Genomic DNA, 27,208 nt, shown 5'->3' with positions numbered 1-27,208 from the left:
GATGCCATGGTCCTCATCAGACAAAAACCCAACCTGACAAGGTGACATGACCATGACGGGGAACAGCTTCCTCGGCTGTGAGCACTGGCAGTGACAGGGGAACAGCCTCCGTGGCTGTGATCCCAGGTGGTGACAGGGGAATGGCCTCTGTGGCTGGGGGCACTAGCAGTGACAGGGGAACAGCCTTCATGGCTGTGAGCACAGACAGTGACCTGCATGGTGGCCGCCAGGGATGTAGTGGAGGCTAAACGCACGTAAACGCCGTTTACGCACCTCCCAAAATTCGGAAATAGCGTTTACCCACCTCCAAAGTGGGTTTATCCACCTCTAAATTGCGTTTATCCACCTCTAAATAGATAGTTCCTAAGCCATTTTAAATTAAGCTTATGTCGTTTTAGTTTCATATTGTTCATTATTAGTTTCATAGGTTGTTAAACCTAAGACGAAGTCTTTCATAATGCGCTGCTGCCAGTGTTTCCCATGCGCGTGCATCGATATTGACTACTACCAGCTATATACAGCGTGCTGACCTCAAAAATCCAGCTGTATTCTAACAATAACTTAGCTCTCCTTATTAGCTAGGCTCCTTGCATGCTGGCTAATAAGTAATAACTGACAGTGCTGTGTTGGACAGATTTATGCAGCGGTGTTCCATGACGGAGAGAGAGTGCAGAGGTACGGGTGAGAGAGAGAGAGAGAGAGAGAGAGAGGAGCGAGCGAGAGGTAGCCTAGTGCTGCGCGAATGCGCTACGGCTCTCTGCAATCAAATATGATTTTAAATAGGCTTAGTAAAAACTAAAAAATAAATCGAAAATCAATGTGTGGCGGTCAGCGTTGATATTGTGGCGGGCCGCCACAAATAAATGAACGTATGGGAAACCCTGGCTGCATTACTGTCAGTGTTGACCAGTCAGCAGGAAGCAGCAGACTGCATCAAGATTCATCCGTCACTCACTAGCCCAAACGTCTCATGTAAAAATGGATATCCGGCAATTTTTAAAAAAATATGTGGCACCAGATTCATTCTTCTGTCGTTAATCTGCACTATTTTACTATCTAAACTATTTTGATAATCAATTAGTCGGGTTGAGTCATTTTTTAAGACAAAAGTAAAAAATTCTTTGATTCCAGCTTGTTAAATGTGAATATGTTCTAGTGTCTTCTCTCCTCTGTGACAGTAAACTGAATATCTTTGAGTTGTGGACAAAACGAGACATTTGAGTACGTCATCCTCCTGGGCTTTTGGGAAACACTGATCCACATTGTTCTGACATATTATAGACCAAACAAATAATTGATTAATCGAGAAAATATTCAACAGATTAATCGACTATGAAAATAATCCCAAATCCCTAATCATTATGTACAAGTGCATTGCATTGGAAGCCCTGGATATAAGCCTCCCTCTCTATCTCTCTTAAATATTTTTGTTCTCTCTGTTTTGTCATTTAGTAAACTTTATAGATTTCAACCATATTATTCCTTCTTGGGTCTCTTTAACAAGAACTTAGATTAATGTATGAATTGAATAGTGATTGTGTGACCTATGATGAGGGAACAACCAGTGATACCCTTGGTAGTACCATCAAATGATAGCCTATAGCGATGTCATCAGGATACACATACACCAGTAGGCAGTGGCCCACCTTACCGAGTGACCACGTCGTGGTCCACCAGAATTTATAGTTTACCCACCTCCTTTTTTACCACTACACCTCTGGTGGCCGCTAGACACTGTCAGCGACTGAGGAACAGCTTTCGTGGCTGTGGAAGCTGGCAGCAGAAGGGAAATGGCCTCTGTGGCCATGGACACTGGCAGCAGCAGGGAAATGGCCTCAGTGACCGTGGACGTTGGCAGCAGCAGAGGAACGCTTCCATGGCTGTGGGTGATGGTAGCGGCAGGGGAACAATCTTCGTGGCTGTAGACACTAGCTGTGGCAGAGAACTGGCCTTCATGGCCGTGGATGCTGTCAGTGTCTGAGTTTCCCTTCGGGCGGTGATCGGTTCAACACACTGCAGCAAGGCCTGATCGAACACTTGGAAGAGCTCTGTGGCGAATGCTAAGAACGATGCGCAATATGGACGTTCATTGTCCCACATGACGGTTCCCCAATCAGCGGCCCTTCCGGTGAGGAGCAGGATGACGTAAGCCACCTTCATTCTCTCCAAAGGGAAAGCAGAGGACGGTGACGTGAAGAACAAGGAACATTGTGCAAGGAATGTGCTACAGGATTCAGCCTCAGCATCCAGAAACATGGGGAACCACCAAAGGTGGAGCTGCTGTACAACGGAGGTGAGCTCGGCGAGCTGTGAAGCCATCATAGCCATGGCCCGTTTTGAAGCAGAGATTTGATCCTGCTGATGTCCCAGCAGGGCTCCCTGCTGAAAGAGGGCAGAGTGAAGATTAGATTCCTCCGCTGGGTCCATACTGGCTGGATTGTTCTGTAATGACCGATAGTGAGGCAAACAGACCCAAAGTTCAAAGAATTTATTAAAAGCAATAATGAGCAGTCACTGGGTTGAGGAACAGATTCGTAGAATACTCTGCTGAAGCTCAGTGAGGTGCAGAACAACGCCTAGCAGAGATGGGCAGAGACGAGGCATCCTCTGTGGAAGACCAGCCGACACGCAGCAAAACTGGAAAGCGGCAACACACCGACACTCTGGCGACCAACAGATACATGAGACCAGACCAACTAGGCAGACAGGACCATGACATATCATCCATGAGAAGCTGCAAATATATCAGACCACCTCAGGAGGTGCTCTAAGTTTAGTTTGTTTGATTTCTATGGAGCAGTTCTCATTACACGCATTGTGAATTCAACATTGCTTAATTCCAAACATTTGTGGCTGAATACATAACCATACAAAGTAAATGACATGCAGTGAAACGAATTAATTGTCATGTGCGTCATCATAATTTACTACAGCTTCAGAACTGGTGTTTCTATTTATCCCAGCGTTAGCTATGAAACAGCATCTTTCTTTTTTTCTGCTCAAATTTTCCTTTGCTTCACTGCTGATTGTAAAGAGATCAATGGAAAGGAGGAGGCGAGAACCGGCTTGATAATATAAACAACATTTTAATGATTAACTTAAAAGACAACAACACACATATGACGGACATGTCCGTAAACTATCTCTCTCCCGCACAATCCTCCGCAATCGGCCTTTATACCTATAATCACGACCTGGCCCCGCCCTCTGCCCTGCCACACCGATCTACCAGCTTCACTAAAGAAATAATATTTTACCCAAGTTATGAGATTGCAGTCTGAATTGAATGTGGTGACATAAAAAAGCATGCACTGTGATATAACACCAAAACAGTGCCCCTTTCTATTGTGTTGTGTTCACTGGCTGTACTCAACAACAAACACGGTGACTGGTTTAGTCCAATTCATGACTAAATGACTCTTATGAGCCGGTACTTTTAAAACAGTGGTTCACCAGCTCTCGAATTCTCGTTTTAAATCAGTTTGACAAATTCTTCAGTGAATGAACCTTAGAGGGGCTGAATGAATATGAGATTTTCTGCAAGTTGCTTAGTCATGTTGAAATGTTTTGTGTACAAAGTTGATAAAATATATGATAAAATGTTGTTAAAGATCATTATAATTTAATACAGAATTCTAAAAGTTATTTTAAAGGGGTGGGACTGTGTAGTTCAGCGAGTATTGATGCTGACTACCACCCCTGGAGTGGTGAGTTTGAATCCAGGGTGTGCTGAGTGACTCCAGCCAGGTCTCCTAAGCAACCAAATTGGTCCAGATGCTAGGGAGGGTAGAAAATTGCCTCTAACAAGGATAGAAAGAGATGTGGAATGTCAGATGTACAACCAAACAAGAGGATAAGTACATCAGAGTCTCTAGTTTGAGAAATAGACGCCTCACATATCCTCAGATGTCAGCTTCATTGAATTCTACCTGCTTAACACCAGTTTTATGTACAACAGTAAAGACTCAGGGGTGCAGGCCTTATGGGAAGAATTGCAAAGAAAAAGCTACTTTTGAAACAGAAAAACAAAAAGAAAAGTTTAGAGTGGGCAAAGAAACAGACATTGGACAACAGATAATTGGAAAAGAGTGTTATGGATCTTAACCCCATTGAGATTTTGTGGGATCAGTTAGACTGTAAGGTGAGTGAGAAGTGCCTGACAAGAAAGCCACATCTATGGCAAGTGCTACAGGAAGTGTGGGGTGAAATATCACCTGAGTATCTGGACAAACTAACAGCTAGAATACCATGGATCTGTAAAGCTGTCAATGTGGAGGATTTTTTGATGAGAAATCTTTGAAGTAGTTTTAGAAGTTCTGAACATTTCTTTCTAATTGTAATAGTAATTTTTCATGTTATTAATGTCCTGACTGTATATTGTAATTAGCTGAATGCCACTTTGGTGAATAAAAGTATCCATTTCTTTCCAAAATAAAAAAAATCTGTATATTATTCCAAACTTTTGACCACCAGTGATAATATATATATATATATATATATATATATATATATATATATATATATATATATATATATATATATATATATATATTAGGGCTGTCGATTTAACTTAATTAATAATAACACGCTAAAAAAATGTACATAATTAATCGTTATGCCCCGACTTAGGACAATATATAATAAGGTATATATATATATATATATATATATATATATATATATATATATATATACACTCACCTAAAGGATTATTAGGAACACCTGTTCAATTTCTCATTAATGCAATTATCTAATCAACCAATCACATGGCAGTTGCTTCAATGCATTTAGGGGTGTGGTCCTGACAATCTCCTGAACTCCAAACTGAATGTCAGAATGGGAAAGAAAGGTGATTTTAGCAATTTTGAGCGTGGCATGGTTGTTGGTGCCAGACGAGGCGGTCTGAGTATTTCACAATCTGCTCAGTTACTGGGATTTTCACGCACAACCATTTCTAGGGTTTACAAAGAATGGTGTGAAAAGGGAAAAACATCCAGTATGCGGCAGTCCTGTGGGCGAAAATGCCTTGTTGATGCTAGAGGTCAGAGGAGAATGGGCCGACTGATTCAAGCTGATAGAAGAGCAATTTTGCCTGAAATAACCACTCGTTACAACTGAGGTATGCAGCAAAGCATTTGTGAAGCCACAACACGCACAACCTTGAGGCGAATGGGCTACAACAGCAGAAGACCCCACTGGGTACCACTCATCTCCAGTACAAATAGGAAAAAGAGGCTACAATTTGCAAGAGCTCACCAAAATTGGACAGTTGAAGGCTGGAAAAATGTTGCCTGGTCTCATGAGTCTCGATTTCTGTAGAGACATTCAGATGGTAGAGTCAGAATTTGGCGTAAACAGAATGAGAACATGGATCCCTCATGCCTTGTTACCACTGTGCAGGCTGGTGGTGGTGGTGTAATGGTGTGGGGGATGTTTTCTTGGCACACTTTAGGCCCCTTAGTGCCAATTGGGCATCGTTTAAATGCCACGGCCTACCTGAGCATTGTTTCTGACCATGTCGATCCCCTTATGGCCACCATGTACCCATCCTCTGATGGCTACTTCCAGCAGGATAATGCACCATGTCACAAAGCTTGAATCATTTCAAATTGGTTTCTTGAACATGACAATGAGTTCACTGTACTACAATGGCCCAGAAACATCCCTGGCAACCGCAACACGGCGGCGGATGCGGTTGTTGTGTTTGTTGTCACTTTCAGTTATTTGTCAGGTAGAAATTTTTCAAAGCTCATATTTTTACTCAGTTATGTGTTTGATGGTTGTCAACCTCATTGTGATTTGTGTATGAAGTGTTGAGCCTCACACATTTAAACTTTAGTCTGAATATGATACTGGGATCAGACATTGGTCTATGATCATCGACTGGCTATTCACCATCTAATGAATCATGAATCACCATCAGTTTATTTAAAGGGATTGTTCACTTAAGAATTTTAATTATTTCATAATTTACTCACTCTCATGCCATCCCAGATGTGTATGACTTTCTTCCTTCATCAGAAGAAAATGTCTTAGCTCAGTAGGTCCTTAAAATGCAATTGAATGATTATCAGAACTTTGAAACTCCAGAAAGAACAGACAGTCAGCATTATCAAATCAAATCAAATCAAATCACTTTATTGTCACACTACCATGTACACAAGTGCAACAGTAGGTGAAATTCTTGTGTGCAGTTCCGAGCAACATAGCAGTCATGACAGTGACGAGACATATACCAATTACAATAAACAACATACTTACACAAAACAATTTACATATCAAATATACACATACTTACACAAAACAATTTACAAATCAGATGTACACATACTTACACAACACAATAATTATATACAATGCAGAATATAGAACAGAATATACAATACAATACAATAAGTGGGAGTATATGAAATATATATATGTATATATATATATGTAGCAGTTGTATTGAGGAGAATATGTTGACAGTCCAGTGTGAGATTATAGATTAATAAAGTGCAGTGCTATTTATTGATCCTGATAGATCAAGAGTTCAACAGTCTGATTGCTTGGGGGAAAAAGCTATCATGTAGTCGGCTGGTGCGGGTCCTGATGCTGCGATACCGCCTGCCTGATGGTAGCAGTGAGAACAGCCCATGACTTGGGTGACTGGAGTCTCTGATGATCCTCCGAGCTTTTTTCACACACCGCCTGGTGTATATGTCCTGGAGGGAGGGAAGCTCACCTCCGATGATGTTCCTGGCAGTTCGCACCACCCTTTGCATTAATGTCATCCATATGACTTCATGGTTAAATAATGTATTCTAAAGTGAAATGATTACTTTTGGTGTGAAAAAGATCGATATTTATGTACTTTTTTAACTATAAATAATCACTTCGGGTCAGCAGCAGTATGCACATTTACGAGAGGGCAGAGTGAACATGCTCTCTTGTGTGACATTCACGTTGGCATGTTACGGAAGTAATCTCTCATTTTTCTTTTGGTTGAGACATCCTGGATTAGCACAGAAACCACCATCATGAGAAAACAAACAGAAATTGAAACAACAAGATTTTTTTTTACAGTGTAGATTTGTAGTAGTCACTTAGGACTACCTGAATTATAATTATTTCTATTTTTTTCTTTGAAGGTGATGTGTCTTAAATGTGTCTTTGTTTCTGCCTTGCATTCTAACAAAAAGGAATATAATCTCTTGTATAATTTATGGATAAGAACTAGGCTTCATCTCCATCTCTTCTCAACTGACTGATTGCCACTAGCAGTATTGATTCCTGTATCAGTGCTCCCAGTGAGTCAATTACACAGAAGTAATTAAGGCCATTCTGTGAAGACGTTTTCACAAAGAATGTAACTGATAATATATTTGGTTGGTCCAATGCAAAAAATGTTGAGATGATGATATGTCGAGTAGTGACATGCTGTATATACGAGGAAGATCTTATATTAATAAATCGGAACTAACCATGACAAATATTGTATTAGTTAAAGATATGTTATTAAGCATTATAGTCGTCATTGCATATGGTGGGAAAATATCCAAAGGTTGTGTTGCTGGGGTCATTTACCAGTTCCCTGAAGTTCCCCATAATACAAGGATGGCCTTGTAATTAAATAAATTGAAAAGAATAAGAGATTCTTAGCCATGATCGCTGTTCATATCTGCTCTGTGGTTTGTAATGATTCCAGAAAGAGTGTAGTGTGAGGAGACGTCCACACAATCTCAGATTATGAATATAATGCAAACTGAAAGATGTAATGTGGGAGAAAGCTTTAAGCAAAGAGGAAATGTCTTGGCATGGGAGAAATAGAAATGAGAGACACACTCTCTTTTGGAGTTAAAGGGCCACACTGCTTAAATCTTGGCCTGAAACTGCAGCACTAGGGCCGCTTTAGGCCCATTGCTATTGTACAAGTGTAAGTTGTTTAATGCAGCACGTCATGGCCACAGATGGAGCACCTTTTAATAATTTAGTTGGTGAATATTTACTCGAACACTGATAACACTCATTTACAGATACACACTGGTTAAGCACTGGCTATTTAAACATCAAAGCATAATTTTATGTAACTAACAGTAGGTTGGCCCTTACTCAGGTGGGAAGTGTTTGCGTTTGATTCTGTGTATATGTGTTCGTGCACTCTACTAGGAATTTGTTTCCTAAGCAAAGTACCGTATGAGTTTGACTAGGCCTGTGTGTTTGTCTGTGTGTGTGTTGTCTGTGTGAGGAGGCAGGTTTTATTTTTGTGCAGCTGAATTATTTACAGAGTTGAGGTGCATCAGGGTGGAAAAACTCAGTGCATGCTACAGTGAATGTGTGTGTGTGTGATGTTTTGTATAATCTTGAGACGTCTGTTGTTTATGGGCAAGTGTGTGTTTATGTGTGCTTCTTTCCAATCCTGGGTTAGGAGTTTGTGCCTGTTTCTTGGTTGTGCCGTGTGTGAGACAGTGTGTTTGTCTGAATTACACTTTAGGGTTGTTTATAGGAATTGTTGTATAGGAATTAGTCACCACTGTAGACCGCATCCTCTACACTAAATAGTCTTTCCACAAGCCTTTGTGTTTATTTTGAGGATGGTGTAATATCTATAACCATTATATTACCTATTTTTCTGATTATATCACTGTGTTAATTGGTTAATAAAAGTGAACCTGATAGTAATAATGGAATCTGATTGGATGCAGTTGCTGTTCACAAAGTACATACAAGGATACTGTTTGATTGTAATGCCCATCCCAATGCATATCCCTCTTATCAGTGGAGTTTGTAGAAAAAAGTTGGATTTCACAGAGCAAAGTGGGTTACATTTAAGGAATTTAAGTATGTGGTAATGGAGAATGTTTTCGAAACATGTTGTTCCCTTTACAAAAGGCTTCACTACGATGTTGCGCTGCTAAGCGCTACAGGGAACAGCTTTCGCTGTGAGCCGAGCTGAAATATTGTGTGAAACACGTCAATGAACATTGACCGGAATTTATAGCCTCGGCTGATGTAATCATTAGATGCACCTGAGGCCAGGCTATAAATGGATACGTCACCAGGTGTCGTCAGAAACTCTTTTTTCAGAGCGATTCTGTTTCTGTGTGTTTCACACACCCTGTCAAAACTTTCTTTCCTCTGTTAGGAGTTAGAATCAGTTAGACAGTGTGCAGTGAACTTTGTTCTTTGTTCTCTTTTCTCTTCTGTTTAGAAAATATTATATATATATATTTCTAAAAAAGAGAGAATGACTGAAAGCCATAAACGGTGCGTGTTCCCTCTTCTCGCTCTATAGCTGAAGACGACACACATCAGTTTTTGCTGTTTGTTTGGGAGCACGCTGCTCTCGCGTTGCAGCAGGGCGGGTGCGAGCACTGCGATTTGCTTTAACAGGCAGAGTGCGTCGTGCTCGCCTCGCTTGCTTCCGGAGTCAGCACTCTCGAAAAGAAGATCGTTCGTGGGGCTCGTGCATGGTTCTGGCTGAGGAGCAAGAGACGGGTTGATCCCTTTCTCACTCTCTCCCCAAACCCAGCTGTTTCTTCACATGATCTCGACGCTTCTCGGATCATGAGGTGGATCGCTATTCTCTTCCGCCTCCGAGCTTTCCGTCCGCGATAAAAAATCTACGGAGGAATTGCTCGATGTTGTTACTCGTGTGGTTGCCAAATTGGTCTGGCCACGCAAAAAGAGACCCCAAACGCTCCAAATTAGGGGATAGATTTTATCTTCCAGTCTAAGAAAGGGAACGCCTCATGGGTTCCTTCCTTCTTTGATAAACCTCCATTAAGAGCTTTTTGCTCATGGAGAACCCCAAAAAATAAAAAAAAAAAAAAAATATATATATATATATATATATATATATATATATATATATATATATATATATATATTTTCTTCCGTGTTCACATACCCTCGACGTCATTATATTCAACTGTCGTGGGTGCTGAGGCACGGCGGTATTCAGTGATGCCGCCGGTCGAAGAGACGCTTATGGGCTATCTCTCGCCGGGCTCGGCATCGTCACTTAGAAGCCCTCTCTCCCTCAAAGCCTTGTAGGACAACCTCCACTTTAGTGGGAAGGGCTTATCAAGCAGCAGGTCAGGCTGGTGCTGCTCTGCACACTATGCTGCTCTGCACACTATGCTGTTCCTCCCAGTTGGGTGTTTTCGCTGTTCCTGCATTTTATTCAGGACTCGAAACACTCGACAACCCCTCAACAGGAAGTGTTAAAATATAATACCCATCTCAGAGATCCTGGCAGCATGGGAACTTCTGCCGGATATATTATTTTCTGTGGGTCTTATAAGGGCGTCAGGATTTAATTCACTCGCCGCTTTTCCGTGTTTCAACGGCATGTTCTCACTACCGTGAACCGGATTTCTTTTTATGTAAAAAATATATAACTCAATCTCCTGGTTAAAGGGGCCATGGTATGTGTTCCCCTTCCAGAGAGAGAGTTAGGTTATTACACTAAATACTTCCCGTTTCCCATGGAGGGTGAGGGGTGGCGTCTGGCTTAGATCTTAAAGCTTGAACTACCCGTGGGTGTTCAAGTCCAAGATGATGCCTGTCAAGACGGTCGTGTCTCAAGCCCTACAACTCGTTTGGCTGGTCACCATCGATCTTATGACGCACTTCTATACTTCATTTAGAAGTTCTGCCACAACATGGAAAGTTCCTGAGGTTCACTTCCGGGGGCAAAGTCTTCCAGGGTCAGGTTCTTTCTCTCAGCCTAGCCCTTTTTACCCGCACATTCACAATGCATGATGTAGCGCTGGCTCCTTGCGACTCCGGGGCATCTGCATTCTGAATTATGTAGACGACTGGCTGATCCTAGCGCAGTTCCAGGAACTGGCAGTTCAGCACAGGGACATCGTCTCAGCTCATCTGTTTCTCTGGGGTTGAGGCTCAACGTCAAGAAAAGCGTCCTCCCACTCAGAACACTGTCTATCGGGGCATCGTATGGAGTTCAATCTCAATGCGGGCACAACTGTCTCCCGCTAGTATTGAGTCCATTTAGATCACCCTGAGCAAAGTCAGGCTAGGTCAAGGTTGCACTGTTATCAGTATCAATGATTTCCAGGTCTCAGGGCGAAGGCATCCACAGTGATCCCTCTGGACCTTCTGCTCATGAGACCGTTTTTGTTGTGGCCAAAAGCCAGGGGATTTCTTCCAAGGGCCAAAACCCCTAGGCTAAATAGGGTTACGCACCTCAGGCTTCGTTCCTTTCTATGTGGTTCAGACCCCTGTTCTCTGCCTTGGGTCCCACTCTAGGTGCGTCTTGTTGTCGCAGGCTGCTAACGACAGACGCCTCCCTGATGGGCGGGGTAGCGGCCTTAAGTGGTCGTCCAGCTTAAGGGGATAGGAGGGTCGTCAGCTCGGTTGTCACAGTCACTGTCTCGGGTTGATGGCTGTATTTCTGGCCCTGAAATACCTCCTCCTGAGGCTGCCATGTCTTGGTGCGGGTGGACAATGCAGCGGTAGCCTCTTACATAAATAATCAAGGAGACCCACGTTCTTGTCAGCTGTATTTCTGACACGTTGGGTTCTCCTTAGGGCCCAGGGCAAGCTCCTGTCACTCAGGTCAGTTATATCCCTGGATGCCCGTATATGGGAGCAGACTTACGGTCCAGACAGAAAATACCAACGGGGGAGTTAAGAACTCCACCCTAAGGTAGTAGTTGCCCAGAGTTCGCCAGCAAGGGTTTTTGCCTCTTACTGATAGCACCGCGCTGGCCGAACAGGGCTTGGTTCTCGGAGCTAATCTCTTCCCTCGACGGCTCGCCTTTGGCGGTGCCGAACAGGAAGGATCTTCTGTCTCAGGCACAGGGCAATATTTCATCCCTGCCCCAAATTGTGGAATCTTTCATGTTTGGCTCCTAAGGGTACCAACTGAGGGACACAGGGCTCTCTCCTGAGGTTATCGAGACCTTTTTAAATGCCGGGATTTTTCCACTTGGAATAAGTTTGGGTGAGATCTTAGGGCAGAAGAGGACCTCTTCGCCTCTATGAATAGTTCTCTACTTCTCCCTGAAATCACCCAGCCCCCTTGGGTCTGGACGTTAAAACACATACATGACCCAGAATGAGTCTGTATGCGTTTCTTTCCCCGGTTTCTCTGCTCCCGGGAGTCTTGGCAATGTTCACCAGCAAGGGTCTTGCCTCCTATTAATGGCGCTGCGCTGGCTAAACAGGATATGGTTCTCGGAGTTAATATCTCTCCTCAACGGCTCGCCTTGGGCGATTCCGAACAGGTAGAACCTTCTTTCTCAGGCTCAGGGGGCATATTCATCCCCGGCCCGAATTGTGAAACCTTTCATGCTTGGCCCCTGTAGGGTACCAACTGAGGTTCACAGGGCTTTCTCCTGAAGTTATCGAGACCATTGCAAGCGCTAGGGTTCCCTCCCTTGGAACTGATCTGGGTAGATTTTACAGGGCAGAAGAGGACCTCTTTGCCTCTGTTGATAGCGCAATGTCTCCTCTACTTCTCCCCGAGTCACCCAGCCCCCCCCCCTCGGGGGTGCTGATCGTGGTGGTGCATACATGGCACAAATGCGCCTGCATGCGTTTCCTTCTAATAAGTTCAAATTACAGAACCAGCTAACTGCCAGTTTGCTTCAGTTCTGGATTTTCTGTGGAAAGAACTGTCAGCGGGCACTTGCCTCACAACTGCCGGGTTCTATGTGGCTTCCACTTCGGTTTGCCACGCCTTGGTGGGCGGGGTGCCCTCTAAGAGGCATCCTTGCTAGGACCTCTTCATAGGGTAAGACCCCCCTTTTTAAAACCTCTAGAGTCAGCGTTTGGTAGACTTCTGACTCTCAAGATGGTTTTTCATATGGCAATTACGTCTCTAAGGAGACTTGGGTACCTACAGGCTCTGTCTCTTTTGCCGGCCTGTTTTGAGTTGCCCCAGGTAGGACCAAGAGCATTCTTTGCACCCTCACCCTGACTACCTGCCCAAGGTGCCTTTCTCGACCCTTGGCCAGTCATTCTCTAAGCCTTCTGCTCCCTGCCGTTTGTAATGCTGGAGCAGCTAAAGACTACTCAGACTTTGTCCAGTCTGTGCCCTTCAGAATTATGTCCACCGCATTTGCTAGTGGCGTAAAGTCAGGGCAGCAGTTCTTCACTTTGAAGCCGTGTTCGGGTTGTCACTTTGGGTGAGGGACCTTACTGCCCGGGCCTACGAGGCAGCGTTCAAGCTTCGCCAGTAGGTTTTAGGGCGCACTCTTCCAGAGGGCTCTCCTCCTCTAAAGCCTTGGCTAGAGGTCTCCCTCTGCAGCAAGTTTGTGGTGCGGCAGGTTGGTCCTCTCCGCGCACATTCATTAAACTTTTATAGTTTGGATGTTCTTGCCACTCTTGGCTCTTACACCCTTGAGTTGACACCGAACAAGTTTGTGGTGCGGCAGGTTGGCACTCTCCGCACACACTAATCACATTTTATGGTTTAGATGCTTTGCTACTCCGGACTCTTATGTCCTTGAGTCGACATCTCAGCCCATGCCTAAACAAGTTTGTGATGCGGCAGGCTGGTCCTCTCCGCTCACATTCATCAGTTTTTATGACAAGTTTGTGTTGCGATAGGGTTCTCTTCGCACACATTCATCGAACTTTATGGGTTAGATGCTTTGCTACTCTGGGCTCTTATGCCCTTGAGTCGACATCTCAGCTCATGCCTGAACAAGTTTGTGATGCGGCAGGCTGGTCCTCTCCACTCACATTCATCAGTTTTTATGACCAGTTTGTGTTGCGATAGGGTTCTCTTCGCACACATTCATCGAACTTTGTGGGTTAGATGCTTTGCTACTCTGGGCTCTTATGCCCTTGAGTCGACATCTCAGTTCATGCCTGAACAAGTTTGTGATGCAGCAGACTGGTCCTCTCCGCACACATTCATCAAAAAAAATTAATGTTTTAGATGTTTATGCTACTCCTGGCTCTTATGCCCTTGAGTCGACATCTCAAGCTCATGTCTGAGACCTCTCGCGTTTTGTGAGTACACTGCACAACCGTAGGGGTCCGGACAGCCCCAAGTCTTGCGGCGTGGGTATTGCGTTCCCGTAGCGCTTAGCAGCGCAACATCGTAGTGAAGCCTTTTGTAAAGGGAACGTCTCGGGTTACATGTGTAACCCTTGTTCCCTGAAAAGGCGGAACGAGATGTTGCGCTGCTTTACCGCACTGGGACGTCCCAGGACTGCTCTTCAAAAAGAAGTATCTGACGACACCTGGTGACGTATCCATTTATAGCCTGGCCTCAGGTGCATCTAATGATTACATCAGCCGAGGCTATAAATTCCGGTCAATGTTCATTGACGTGTTTCACACAATATTTCAGCTCGGCTCACAGTGAAAGCTGTTCCCCGTAGCGCTTAGCAGCGCAACATCTCGTTCCGCCTTTTTCAGGGAACAAGGGTTACATATGTAACCCGAGACGTTTTCAGTGGAGGAAAATGCCATTCTAGTGTTCAAAATAAATGCAGTTAAATTAATAAATTTTCAAACAAATGTAGATGTGGCCCTAGTGACCAGTTTTAATTAATTTGCTTAAATATGAGTTTGAGCTACACTAAAATAATTAGTGTGATTTTACAGTAAATTTATGGCTAGTAGTTGCATGACTTTCACAGAATATGTTTCAGTAGTGTTTCTACAATTTATTCTAATTAAAAGACAGCTGTTTACTGTGACTTCACAGTGAACAGGATCAATAAATGACTGTAATGTAGCAGTGCTGTGCTGTAGATTCACATTGATCGTCTGTATTTTTTATCTACACTGTTTGTTAATTGTCACCATTGTTGAGTTTAGATGTTGAGTGTTGAAATCTTGTGTGCCTGATTGACAGCTCATGGTTGAAAAGTTAATGAGTGATAAAACCAACCATATTATAGCCTAGCTTTGCAAACATCCCTTCCTCATTGTTCATTTAAAATGATAAAAAAAATGTTTTACTATCAAATGCATCATATAGTTTAGGCTATTCATCATGGTCTGAAATAGTCAACTATTAAATAGTCTATTTCCTCCAAATATAACAGTACAATAAATTGTGTTCTTAAACACAATTGCACCAAAAGGGAGAAATGTAATTACAAATAAATAAGATAAGGAATAAGATAAATAGATAGATAGATAGATAGACAGATAGATAGATAGATAGATAGATAGATAGACAGATAGATAGATAGATAGATAGATAGATAGATAGATAGATGATAGATAGATAGATAGATAGATGATAGATAGATAAATATATAGATAGATAAATGATAGATAGATAGATAGATAGATAGATAGATAGATAGATAGATAGATAGATAGATGATATAGATAAATTATAGATAGATTGATAAATGATAGATGTATACAATAGATAGATAGATAGATGATAGATGGATAGATAGATAAATGATAGACATATATAGATATATATATATATAAATATATAGATAGATTGATAAATGATAGATATATAGATAGATAGATGATAGATACATATATATATATTGATAGATGATAGATAGATAAATAAATATATAGATGATAGATATGTATATATAAATAGATAGATAGATAGATAAATGATAGATATAGATAGATATATAGATAGATAAATGATATATATATAGATAGATAGATGTTACAGCCCCTGGACTCACTCTGCAAGACAAAGACATCAAGTTTTTGCTCTATGCAGATGACCTGGTGCTGCTGTCACCCACCTCACTGGGGCTACTGCAACATCTGGACCTACTTGTGGCAAGAAAGGAAACCGCAATAGACTGGCACTACGGCCTAACTACTTATAATAGAAATACATACAGATTTAAGAAAACGGACTACGCCACTCTGATATCACACAGAGAATGATTGATACCTTTATCCAAAGGCACACAAGTTGGTTGCACTAGTAAGGAACAGAGACGTGAATGTCGTACAAAGAGTTCTTTATTACTAAAAACACATTAAAATAAACAGAGTGTACCAGGCAAGACACACCGCAACATCTGCCAATAAAAAAAAGGGTTGTTATGTTGTCAGAAGAAGTACAGTCATTCAAAAATCAGTCACTACAAAACAAATATAATAAAACATTACACTCAGAAGCTGTTTTGGCTGAGGGCTAAAGAACAAGGAATAGTACCGCACACACTTTGGAGTAAACTCTTATCACTCACACAAAATCTGTGCGTCTCACTGCACACAGCACTCAGTGTTCAAACCACCACCAACACGCGGAGAAAACCAGGGAGGATTCCTGGCTGAAGCCCTCAGCATCTAGCGAAAGTTACAATTGCTCACACACACACATAAACAACAAAAATCAAAATACAATTGGGTTATAAATCAGAACAATATAAACACCGAAGACAAACAATGATAATAATAACAAATCAACAAAACACTATAATTCCCACAACAAATAATCTCAAAACAAATAAACGAATTAATAACAGTCATTCAACTCACATATAATGAACCATGCATATCAAACTAAAGAACACACAAAAACGTAGGTAGTAGGACAACGGCGATTCCTCGCATTAAATACTGGCAAAAGGCAAAGAAAGATCTCGAACTCCTTAGAAGGGAAACACAATGGTTAAACGCCCGCACGAATGACCAATGTTCTCAACCCAATCAGGAAAAGACTTATCCGATGATAGAATCGCGTCAGTCTCAATCACAAACCACCGTTTGTTAATTCGTTTTGATCCTGAAGCGCCGCACTAAACTGGTTTGCCTATGCCTGAAATGAGCTAAAAATCACACCCACTTTCCCAATCAATGCCTAAGGACACAGTACCCGTAACTTCCTATGATGACGACTTACCTGACAATAGAATCAGTCAATCACTCTGAACCGTCAATCTTTTAGATCGCTTGGTCTTGTTTTGATCCTGCAGCGTCGCATAAACGGATTTACATATGCCTGAAACAAGCTAAAAATCATACCCACTCGTCAGATTAATGCCCAAACACAGTTTCCACAGCTTACTGCAGTAACAGCTTACCAAAAGAAAGATTGCCGTTTCAGAAGCAAGCGAAAGCTGGTGTACATCCACAGTCAAATCATCCGCACGTTGGAAACAAATGGGAACCCCCGGGTCAGTCGGAAATTACGCGTCTCGACAGAAATAGAAATAGGCTATTTATAGCCGATCGGAAATGACGTGTCAACGATTAAAGAAAATTTGTAGGCGGCGAGCTCTAATTAACTTAATTTATTAATGGACAACATGGGAGGAGAGCATCCGGTCACATACTGGAGAACTACTGCCAGAACTGGGCCCTGGCACTAAACCTGAAGAAGACAAACATTATGGTCTTTCAGAACAAGCCCAGATGTCAGGAACATAGACACCAATTCTCTCTAGGCAGCACTGCACTAGAGCACACTATGCAGTATACTTACCTTGGGCTGATTATCACTGCATCAGGAAGCTTCAGTAAGGCGGTGAATGCACTTAAAGCTGAAGCTCGAAGAGCTCTATACACAATTAAGAAAAAGTTCTATAATACTGAATTACCAATTCCAATCTGGTGTAAGATCTTTGATAGTGTCATACAGCCCATAGCGCTGTTTGGAAGTGAGGTATGGGGTCCACTCAGTGATCAGAACTACACTAGATGGGACAAACATCCAACAGAAGCCCTACACACAGAATTCTGCAAATTAATTGTGAAATTACAAAGGAAAACACACAATAATGCATGCAGGGCAGAATTAGGACGATTCCCATTGATCATTAACATACAAAAAAGATCTCCAAATTTTTGGATGCATTTAAAATCAAGTCCCACAGAATCGCTTCATTATAAAGCGCTACAAACCCAAGAACTGAACCCTGAAAAAAGTCCCGTCAGTCAGCTGGTTCTGAGACTCACTAACCCGGTTAACAGTACTAACAGTAACCAGCCTCAGACCATCACTGCTTTACAACCAAACATCAGAATAAATCAGATCATCAAACAATCTCAAATCACCTATCTGGAACATTGGGATCAAGAAACTAAAACACAAAGCAAATTACAATTCTATCGGACTCTAAAATCAAAGTAGGCTATGAATTGGAAGAGTATCTCCTGACTGTCAGAGATACAAAGCACAGACAGATCCTGAGCAAGTACAGGCACAGTGAGCACAGTCTCGACCATCGAGAGAGGCAGACACAGAAAAAAATGGTTACCCAGAGAAGAAAGGGTGTGTGCTCACTGTACGACAGGTGAGGTTGATACAGAGGTGCACTTTCTCCTTCACTGCCCAAAATTTCAAAATACAAGGGATATTTATATGGATAAAGTAACACACAGCATAAACAAATTTATAACCATGACAGAACAAGAAAAAATTAACATAATACCTGGAGAGGGACACACAGCAGCACTGGCTGCAAGCTACGTTTTAACGTGTCACAGCCTGAGAGACAGTGGGTGAATCTGTGTTATGTGTTTTACCCCCATGTATATATATATATATATATATATATATAGATGGATAGATGGATAGATAGATAGATGATAGATAAATAGACAGATAGATGGATAAATATATATATATATATATATATATATATATATATATATATATATATATATATAGATAGATAGATAGATAGATAGATGATAGATAGATAGATAAATATATATATAGATTGATAGATAGATAGATAAATGATAGATAGATAGACAAATATATATATAGATAGATAGATAGATAGATAGATAGATAGATATATAGATAGATAGATTCACACACACATATATAAATACATAGATTGATAAATGATAGATATATAGATAAATTATACATATATATATATATATATATATATATATATATATATATATATATATATATATATATTAGATATATAGATAGATAATTGATAGATAGATAGATAGATAGATAGAGATATGATGTTATTTCCTTTGAAACCACCCAGTAATCCCTTTTTATAATACTACTGTAAAATATCCTCTATTAATCTGATTTACCATTGACTACAATTTTGTCAATACAATGCAAAATCAGTTGTCAACAATACGTCATAGCAAAGGAATATTCTGGGTTCAATACAAGTTAAGCTCAATTGATAGCATTTGTTGAATAATGTTGATTACCACAAAAAAGAACATGGAATCGTACCTCCTTTTCTTTAAAAAAGGTAAAAATCAAGGTTACAGTGAGACACTTACAATGGATGTCAATGGGGCCAATTTTTGGAGAGTTTAAAGGCAGAAATGTGAAGCTAATTATTTTATAAAAGCACATATTTTTGTAAAGTTGTTTAAATTGAAATTGTTACAGTTGTTTTAGGAATGTAGGTTTTGTTGACAATACATCATCATGGCAACTAAGTGTAAATTGGGTATAACCTTAAAAAGAAAAGGTTAGTAATTGATCTTATCACACTAAAATCACATTAATACACATATTGTTTATGTCGTGTGGCTTTACTTCTAAAATAGTGAGTATTTTAACATTTACGGACTGGACCACATTCACTTCCATTGTTAGTGCCTCACTGTAACCCAGATTTTTTCTTTTTTATAGAAAAGGAGGGGCAAGTCAAAATATATATATTTTTTGTAATCAACAGTATGACACAAAGGCTGTTGATTGTGCTTAACTTGTATTGAACCCAGAATATTCATTTAAGCAGGTTTGCTAGTTATCACTGCTGTGTTTGTAGCGTTCGTTTGTGGGCATGCCATTTTGCTCACTAAACCCTCATTATGCTAATTACTCTCAGACTCTGCTATCATATGCTGAATATGAGAGCTTGCTATAAAGGAAATGTTTGCTGATGGAGCAGTGATGGAAGTGAACTGCTGACTCATCTTTGGCATTAAACACTGATCTTCCCCTCAGGGTCTTGATGAGAAACTTCTATGTTCCTCTGCATGCTGTTAGTAGATCGTGATGATTGGGGCTTCGGTGCATCTTATTTTACAGATGCATGGGGCTCATTATGTAACTGTCTGCAGTCATATATGTGTTATTTCAATTGAGAGGATAATGAAACTTGACATCGCTACGATAGAATTTATTAAATAAACATTAGGATTGTGTTATTGTGCTATTATAGAATGTCTCTGTGTGTGTGGTTATATTCACTATACACTATGAGTCAGTTATTGTACCTTTCCCTCAGCTTTGAGAGATTCTTAGATAGTTTTTTTTAGGCTGGTACTGCTTCATTGGCTCACAACATTCATTTCAGATATGAGCGCAGAGAGACTCTCAGTGTGGGTGATTGTGTGTTGAATGCTGACCACTGCCTCAGTCCTTCTTCTGTCAACTTTAATCTAGTTGTCTCTGTACTCCTTGTCCTCACAGTGCACTCCTTGTCCACATAGCGATTTCATTTGTCTTGACTTGCTGTCCCTTAGAGACAGTGGCACACCAGTAGAGTTTTTGGCTTTCTGTTTGAGATACTTTTCTTTTGTTCCTACTAAAACGTAGTTTTAGTTTATACAGCCTCCAAAATGACAATTTTCACACACTTTACAATGTAAGATGAATTTTGCATTACTGGCTAAAAATATATTCACTCTAAAATGATTCATAAAGTCTGGCATTAACCCACAATCTTTCCTTAAATGTAACATGGCAATATTTTGATAAGGCAGCTGACCTGGAGTCAAATGTTTTAGTCTTTTTTTATACAGGTGAAACTCGAAAAATTAGAATATCGTGCAAAAGTTCATTAATTTCAGTAATTCAACTTAAAAGGTGAAACTAATATATTATATAGACTCATTACAAGCAAAGTAAGATATTTCAAGCCTTTATTTGATATAATTTTGATGATTATGGCTTACAGCTTATGAAAACCCCAAATTCAGAATCTCAGAAAATTAGAATATTGTGAAAAGGTTCAGTATTGTAGGCTCAAAGTGTCACCTCTAATCAGCTAAACACCTGCAAAGGGTTCCTGAGCCTTTAAATGGTCTCTCAGTCTGGTTCAGTTGAATTCACAATCATGGGGAAGACTGCTGACCTGACAGTTGTGCAGAAAACCATCATTGACACCCTCCACAAGGAGGGAAAGCCTCAAAAGGTAATTGCAAAAGAAGTTGGATGTTCTCAAAGTGCTGTATCAAAGCACATTAATAGAAAGTTAAGTGGAAGGGAAAAGTGTGGAAGAAAAAGGTGCACAAGCAGCAGGGATGACCGTAGCCTGGAGAGGATTGTTCACAAGGAGTGGACTGAGGCTGGAGTTACTGCATCAAGAGCCACCACACACAGACAGGTCCTGGACATGGGCTTCAAATGTCAAACATCTTACCTGGGCTAAAGAAAAAAAGAACTGGTCTGTTGCTCAGTGGTCCAAAGTCCTCTTTTCTGATGAGAGCAAATTTTGCATCTCATTTGGAAACCAAGGTCCCAGAGTCTGGAGGAAGAATGGAGAGGCACACAATCCAAGATGCTTGAAGTCCAGTGTGAAGTTTCCACAGTCTGTGTTGGTTTGGGGAGCCATGTCATCGGCTGGTGTTGGTCCACTGTGCTTTATTAAGTCCAGAGTCAACGCAGCCGTCTACCGGGACATTTTAGAGCACTTCATGCTTCCTTCAACAGACAAGCTTTATGGAGATGCTGACTTCATTTTCCAGCAGGACTTGGCACCTGCCCACACTGCCAAAAGTACCAAAACCTGGTTCAATGACCATGGTATTACTGTGCTTGATTGGCCAGCAAACTCGCCTAACCTGAACCCCATAGAGAATCTATGGGGCATTGCTAAGAGAAAGATGAGAGACACGAGACCAAACAATGCAGAAGAGCTGAAGGCCGCTATTGAAGCATCTTGGTCTTCCATAACACCTCAGCAGTGCCACAGGCTGATAGCATCCATGCCACGCCGCAGTGAGGCAGTAATTAATGCAAAAGGGGCCCAAACCAAGTACTGAGTACATATGCAGGATTATACTTTTCAGAGGGCCGACATTTCTGTATTTAAAATCCTTTTTTTATTGATTTCGTGTAATATTCTAATTTTCTGAGATTCTGAATTTGGGGTTTTCATAAGCTGTAAGCCATAATCATCAAAATTATATCAAATAAAGGCTTGAAATATCTTACTTTGCTTGTAATGAGTCTATATAATATATTAGTTTCACCTTTTAAGTTGAATTACTGAAATTAATGAACTTTAGCACGATATTCTAATTTTTCGAGTTTCACCTGTATTATTTTCATGTTTTTTACAAGCTGTAAAATTTAAATTAAAAGCAAAATTTTGAAACGAAACAAAACAAAAACAATAAAGCTGAATAATAAAATAAAATAAAACAAAACAAAATCATTATTATAATTTTACATAAATTTTCAGAGGTACCTCTATATTCTTTCTCATTTTGGGTTAAAACATTTATTATTCAAACCCTCTTCTCATGTCTGTCTATAGAATGATTTGTGTGTTTTCCAGCTGTACGGTGTTCGGAGGTGGAGGAGCGGTTGGTAAACTACCTACTCTCCCCTGAACGCTACAACAAGCTGATCCGGCCAGCAATCAACAAGAGCCAGCAGGTCACCATTGCAATCCAAGTGTCCCTTGCCCAGCTCATCAGTGTGGTGGGTAAAGCCTGAACACATGGGGCTTTTTTTTTTAAAGTGCACTCTTCACCTTAAGCTCTTAGATGACAATAATGCTTATGCTTGTATTTCAGAATGAGAGAGAGCAGATTATGACAACAAACTGTTGGCTTTCTCAGGTATGAGCAGTTGAACAGGTATGTTTGGGATGCACATTTTTTAGTCTTTCTAAATTGTGTGTACACTTGCAGGTATGGAATGATTATCGCTTAATGTGGGATCCAGAGGAGTATGAAGGAATCAGGAAAGTTCGCCTTCCTTCCCAGCATATATGGCTGCCTGACATTGTTTTATACAACAAGTGAGTTTTTATGTGATCATTTTTAAACGGTAAGGGAGTAGTTCACCCAAAAATGATCATTCTCTCGTCATTTACTCACCCTTATGCTGTCTTACACTTGTATTTCTATTTTTTTTATCTTCTGCAGAGCATAAAGGTTTTTTGAAGGATTTGTACAGTATGATGTGTGTGTTTGTCCATACAATTCAAGTCAATGGGGTTCAAATCTTTCAAGCTCCAAAAAGACAAAGGAATCCACATGACTCATGTTTTAACCCATGTTCTGCGCATGTCAAGATTTATAGTGAAAAGGGAGTAACATTTTGGTCTGTTTCTCACTCGAAATCTGATCACATTGCTTCAGAGAACATGGATTAAACCACTTGAGTTGTACGGATTACATTTATGCTGCCTTTATGTCCTTTATGGAGCTTGAAAGTTTTGAAACCCCATTGACTTGCAGTGTACGGACAATAACACATCTTATACAGTATCCTTCTAAAAATATTTGTTTGTGTTCCGCAGAGGAAAGAAAGTCAAATGAGTTTGAGATGGCATGAGGGTGTGTAAATGATGAGAGTTATAATTTTTGCTGACATTTTCCTATTTGGACAAACTTGTAAATAACATTTGGACCACTGAACATCTGTGAAGGCCCCTCAGGGGGTCCATGGACAGATATAAAAACTACATATGATTTTCTTAAAAATTTAAAAGTGATTTTATATATCTTACTTTCATATTTTTTTCTAAAAGTGATACATTAATGATAGTTTAAAGCAATAGTTCACCAAAAATATAAATTCTCTTTATTGTGCACATTCACTTAATATTCACTTAAAACAACAATTTAAAAAAATGTGTTTGTCATTTTTAGTGCTGATGGGACATATGAGGTGTCTTTCTACTGCAATGCAGTCGTATCTAATAATGGTGAGGTTGCCTGGCTACCACCAGCCATCTATAAGAGTGCCTGTAAAATTGAGGTGCGGGACTTTCCCTTTGACCAGCAAAACTGTACACTCAAGTTCCGCTCTTGGACTTACGACCACACAGAAATTGACCTCATCTTATTGTCGGACTTTGCCAGCCGAGATGACTTCAAGCCAAGCGGGGAGTGGGATATTGTCTCCTTGCCCGGTCGTAAGAATGAAGACCCTAATGACTTCACATATTTGGATATAACGTATGATTTTATCATAAGGCGCAAACCACTGTTCTACACCATTAACCTAATCATCCCCTGTATTCTCATTACTTCGCTGGCCATCTTGGTGTTCTACCTACCGTCAGACTGTGGGGAGAAGATGACACTGTGTATCTCTGTTCTTCTGGCCTTAACTGTGTTCCTGTTACTGATTTCCAAGATCGTACCTCCGACCTCACTCGCTGTGCCCCTCATCGGCAAGTACTTGATGTTCACCATGGTGTTGGTGACCTTCTCAATTGTCACAAGTGTATGTGTGCTGAACATTCACCATCGATCCCCAAGCACGCACACTATGCCGAAGTGGGTCAAAAAGTACTTCCTGGTGCGTTTGCCTGGTTTTCTATTTATGCGCCGACCAGGAGAGTCCAACAAACGTGAGAAATTTCGCAGGATGCACCAGCAGTGCTCCTTATCTGATCTCCCAACAAAGTGTGAAGCAGATGAGTTGGATTCTACCTTCTTTGTGAATGAAGATTCAGCCAAGCACATTGGTTGGAGACATAGCGAGTTGCAGGAAAGCACAGAGTTTCGTAAGCGAATGGCGGTGAAGTGCTCTGTGGACATGAAGGAGGCTGTAATGGGGGTCAGATACATCGCTGACAAGCTGAAGAGTGAGGATGATGATGAAGGGGTGAGATTCAATCAAGTCCAGCTCTATCTAGGTGCATGCTAACTGTCTTATCACATGTAAGACACTAAAGGAACTAGTTGCAGTGCATAATTAATATTGCACCTCAACAAAGTGTTGTAGAGTTGTGTAGATCAGTGGTTCTCAATTGGTTTTGATTCAGGACCTAGATTTTACATTGTGCATCAAGTGGTGCAGACTGATAACACTGTGAACTCGGCTACAGGAGGTTGAAAGTTTTGCTGCTAAAATCAGTCTGTGCTAACTGAAATTCGAACCACTGCCCAAGTGGCCAAAGCTGGAAGTGTTGTTGAATAAATGGACACATGTTTGCTCCAGTTTCCATGTGAAATGTCCACATAATGGCGCCTAAAGCGAGTTGTATTTTTAGTTGTAAATAATGTAATACAGTCAACAGGAATGCATATTTTGTCCTAACCCAAACCCCAACACTAAACCTAACCATCATCCAAATTATTATCATCATTGTTTGCATAAATATAATTATTTCCTGGTTTACACTGGACCTGTTTCTCTACAGTTGCTCACACAACACGCTATCAGCAGCGCTACAGCGAGAGTCTGATAGGGGTAGCCCTTCTCAGTAATTCGGAAGAATGGAGTCAATTTCAGGGTACATGAATATATGGAAGCAGCAATGTCGATTTCCTGTGTCGATCCTGTTGCTTGGTGACCCGACACAGTACCAAAATTATTAATTTTACAAAAGTAAACCAAACTTTACCATTTTAAAACTGCAAATACCCAAATAGATGCAACAATATCAACATATGTAGGCTAATAAGGAAAGTTGACAGTTTTGGTGTCTAAGTGGTACTCTAGTTTAAATGATTTAATGCTCTCGGAAACAAATAATTTACAGTGCAAAATGGCAGACTCTAAGTGTAAATATTACTGCTTTCAGCTGATTAATATTTTATGTGATTAATCCCATATCTTTTCGTGATTAATCACGATTAATTGCAGATTTTGAGTGTGCTGAAATTTGACACTATATAGTATAAACCTCTTTTCCTGTCAAAATCTATTTATTTCCACATTAGGAAAGAAATCAAAACAATATGTAACAATATAAAGCTTATTAACATTTTCCAAACAAATACTTCCTCAGTATAAAGATAGAAATGCACTAAAAATAGCATCAATTCAAGTAACAAAGTTTCCAAAGTCTAATTGGTAGTTTGACTACCGTATTTTCCAGATATATGTCACGTTTTTTTTCATCATCTGAAAAGTTCTGTGACTTATAGTCCAAAGTGACTTATATACATAATTTATACGTAACTGATGTCGGCCGGTCAAGCACACATGCACCAAAACTGCGCTGATGAAAACATCAGTCATAGACCCGGAGGTGGCATTTAAAAGTTGCCTATTCAAAGTATTTTACCTTTAAAAAGTACTTTATGAAACCAGTTTAAATATTATGTCATCATTACAGTGTTGTTGTAACAAGCTCTCTAGAACATTCTCAAATGCAACTGCTCACATGCACATACAATTGCGTTTCATCACACTCATACAGTAGTAAAAACATACAGTTTGTGAACTGGATAATTAATGCATAACAAACAGGGTTCCAAATATCAGAAATATCCACAGATAGGCAGTCACTAACATTAATGAATAAATACAAAACAACAGGCGTATTGTTTTACTCACAAACTAAAAGCTGTTTACTTGTGCACAGCATAGTTAAAACAGATGTGGCTTATTTGTCGCATTTGACAAAACATAGACAGATTATGAATAAATGTTACACACGATTACTTAAAGCAAATTGTCCTATTTAAAACAAGGCCAAATGCAAAATAATTCCTTCACTAGCGGTGTCTGACATGCTTTTGAAAGGCTGAAGGGAAGCCAGGCATCTGCTCCCGGGTCCTGATGCCTACCACATATAATCTCTGTAAGTGCGACATACATACAGATGCGATTTATCTATGTGTTTTTTCTCTCGAAAATGCGATTTTGACCTGGTGCGACTTTATTTCAGGAAAATACAGTAATGTAAAGAACTAGTCCACACATATATTGCATTTTCTTTGCAATGTGCATTAAATCTCTTTAACTGTCATCCTCCACATTATTAATCTGCCGGCAGACTTTGGCTATCCGCTTTCCTACATCATGAATCATGAAGCCGCATTCATGATTCACACCAGTGTCAGTCACCGCTTTGAACTCCACATGAATAGCGATTGAAGACAAAATCATCTCATTCTGTGTTTTGGTGATAGTTAATACTTGACCTGCTTCTGTGGTAATAAAAATGTGCCTTACATAGTCTGAAAAAATACTAGATTTATTTCACAGAAGTCACATCTATGCTTGTTTTGTACATCAAATAACGTTAAGAGGTCCTTTCTCCATAATTTTATCATTGACACGGAAGCGCTGTTGTGTGTGTTGTGAAGTGTGCATCAGTGTAATGACTCCGGGGGACACATCGCAAAGGTTCCACCCTTTCAACAAGTGTTTTATGCTGGT

The 27,208-nt window shown here is 40.5% G+C and overlaps 1 protein-coding gene across 1 annotated transcript in view; it reads left to right on the top strand.

Moving 5' to 3' along the window:
- The window catches only part of LOC127659775 (neuronal acetylcholine receptor subunit beta-2-like), a 34,558-nt gene that overhangs the window by 4,418 nt on the left and 2,932 nt on the right, over nucleotides 1–27,208 (top strand). The window contains exons 3-6 of the mRNA XM_052149730.1: nucleotides 22,413–22,558; nucleotides 22,654–22,698; nucleotides 22,771–22,880; nucleotides 23,737–24,700. Coding sequence (XP_052005690.1) covers nucleotides 22,413–22,558; nucleotides 22,654–22,698; nucleotides 22,771–22,880; nucleotides 23,737–24,700 — 1,265 coding nt within the window. The remainder of the gene's footprint in view (nucleotides 1–22,412; nucleotides 22,559–22,653; nucleotides 22,699–22,770; nucleotides 22,881–23,736; nucleotides 24,701–27,208) is intronic.

Source organism: Xyrauchen texanus, chromosome 19 (genome assembly GCF_025860055.1).
Source record: "Xyrauchen texanus isolate HMW12.3.18 chromosome 19, RBS_HiC_50CHRs, whole genome shotgun sequence".
NCBI classification, from domain to species: domain Eukaryota; kingdom Metazoa; phylum Chordata; class Actinopteri; order Cypriniformes; family Catostomidae; genus Xyrauchen; species Xyrauchen texanus.
This window is presented reverse-complemented; position numbering and strand designations above follow the sequence as displayed.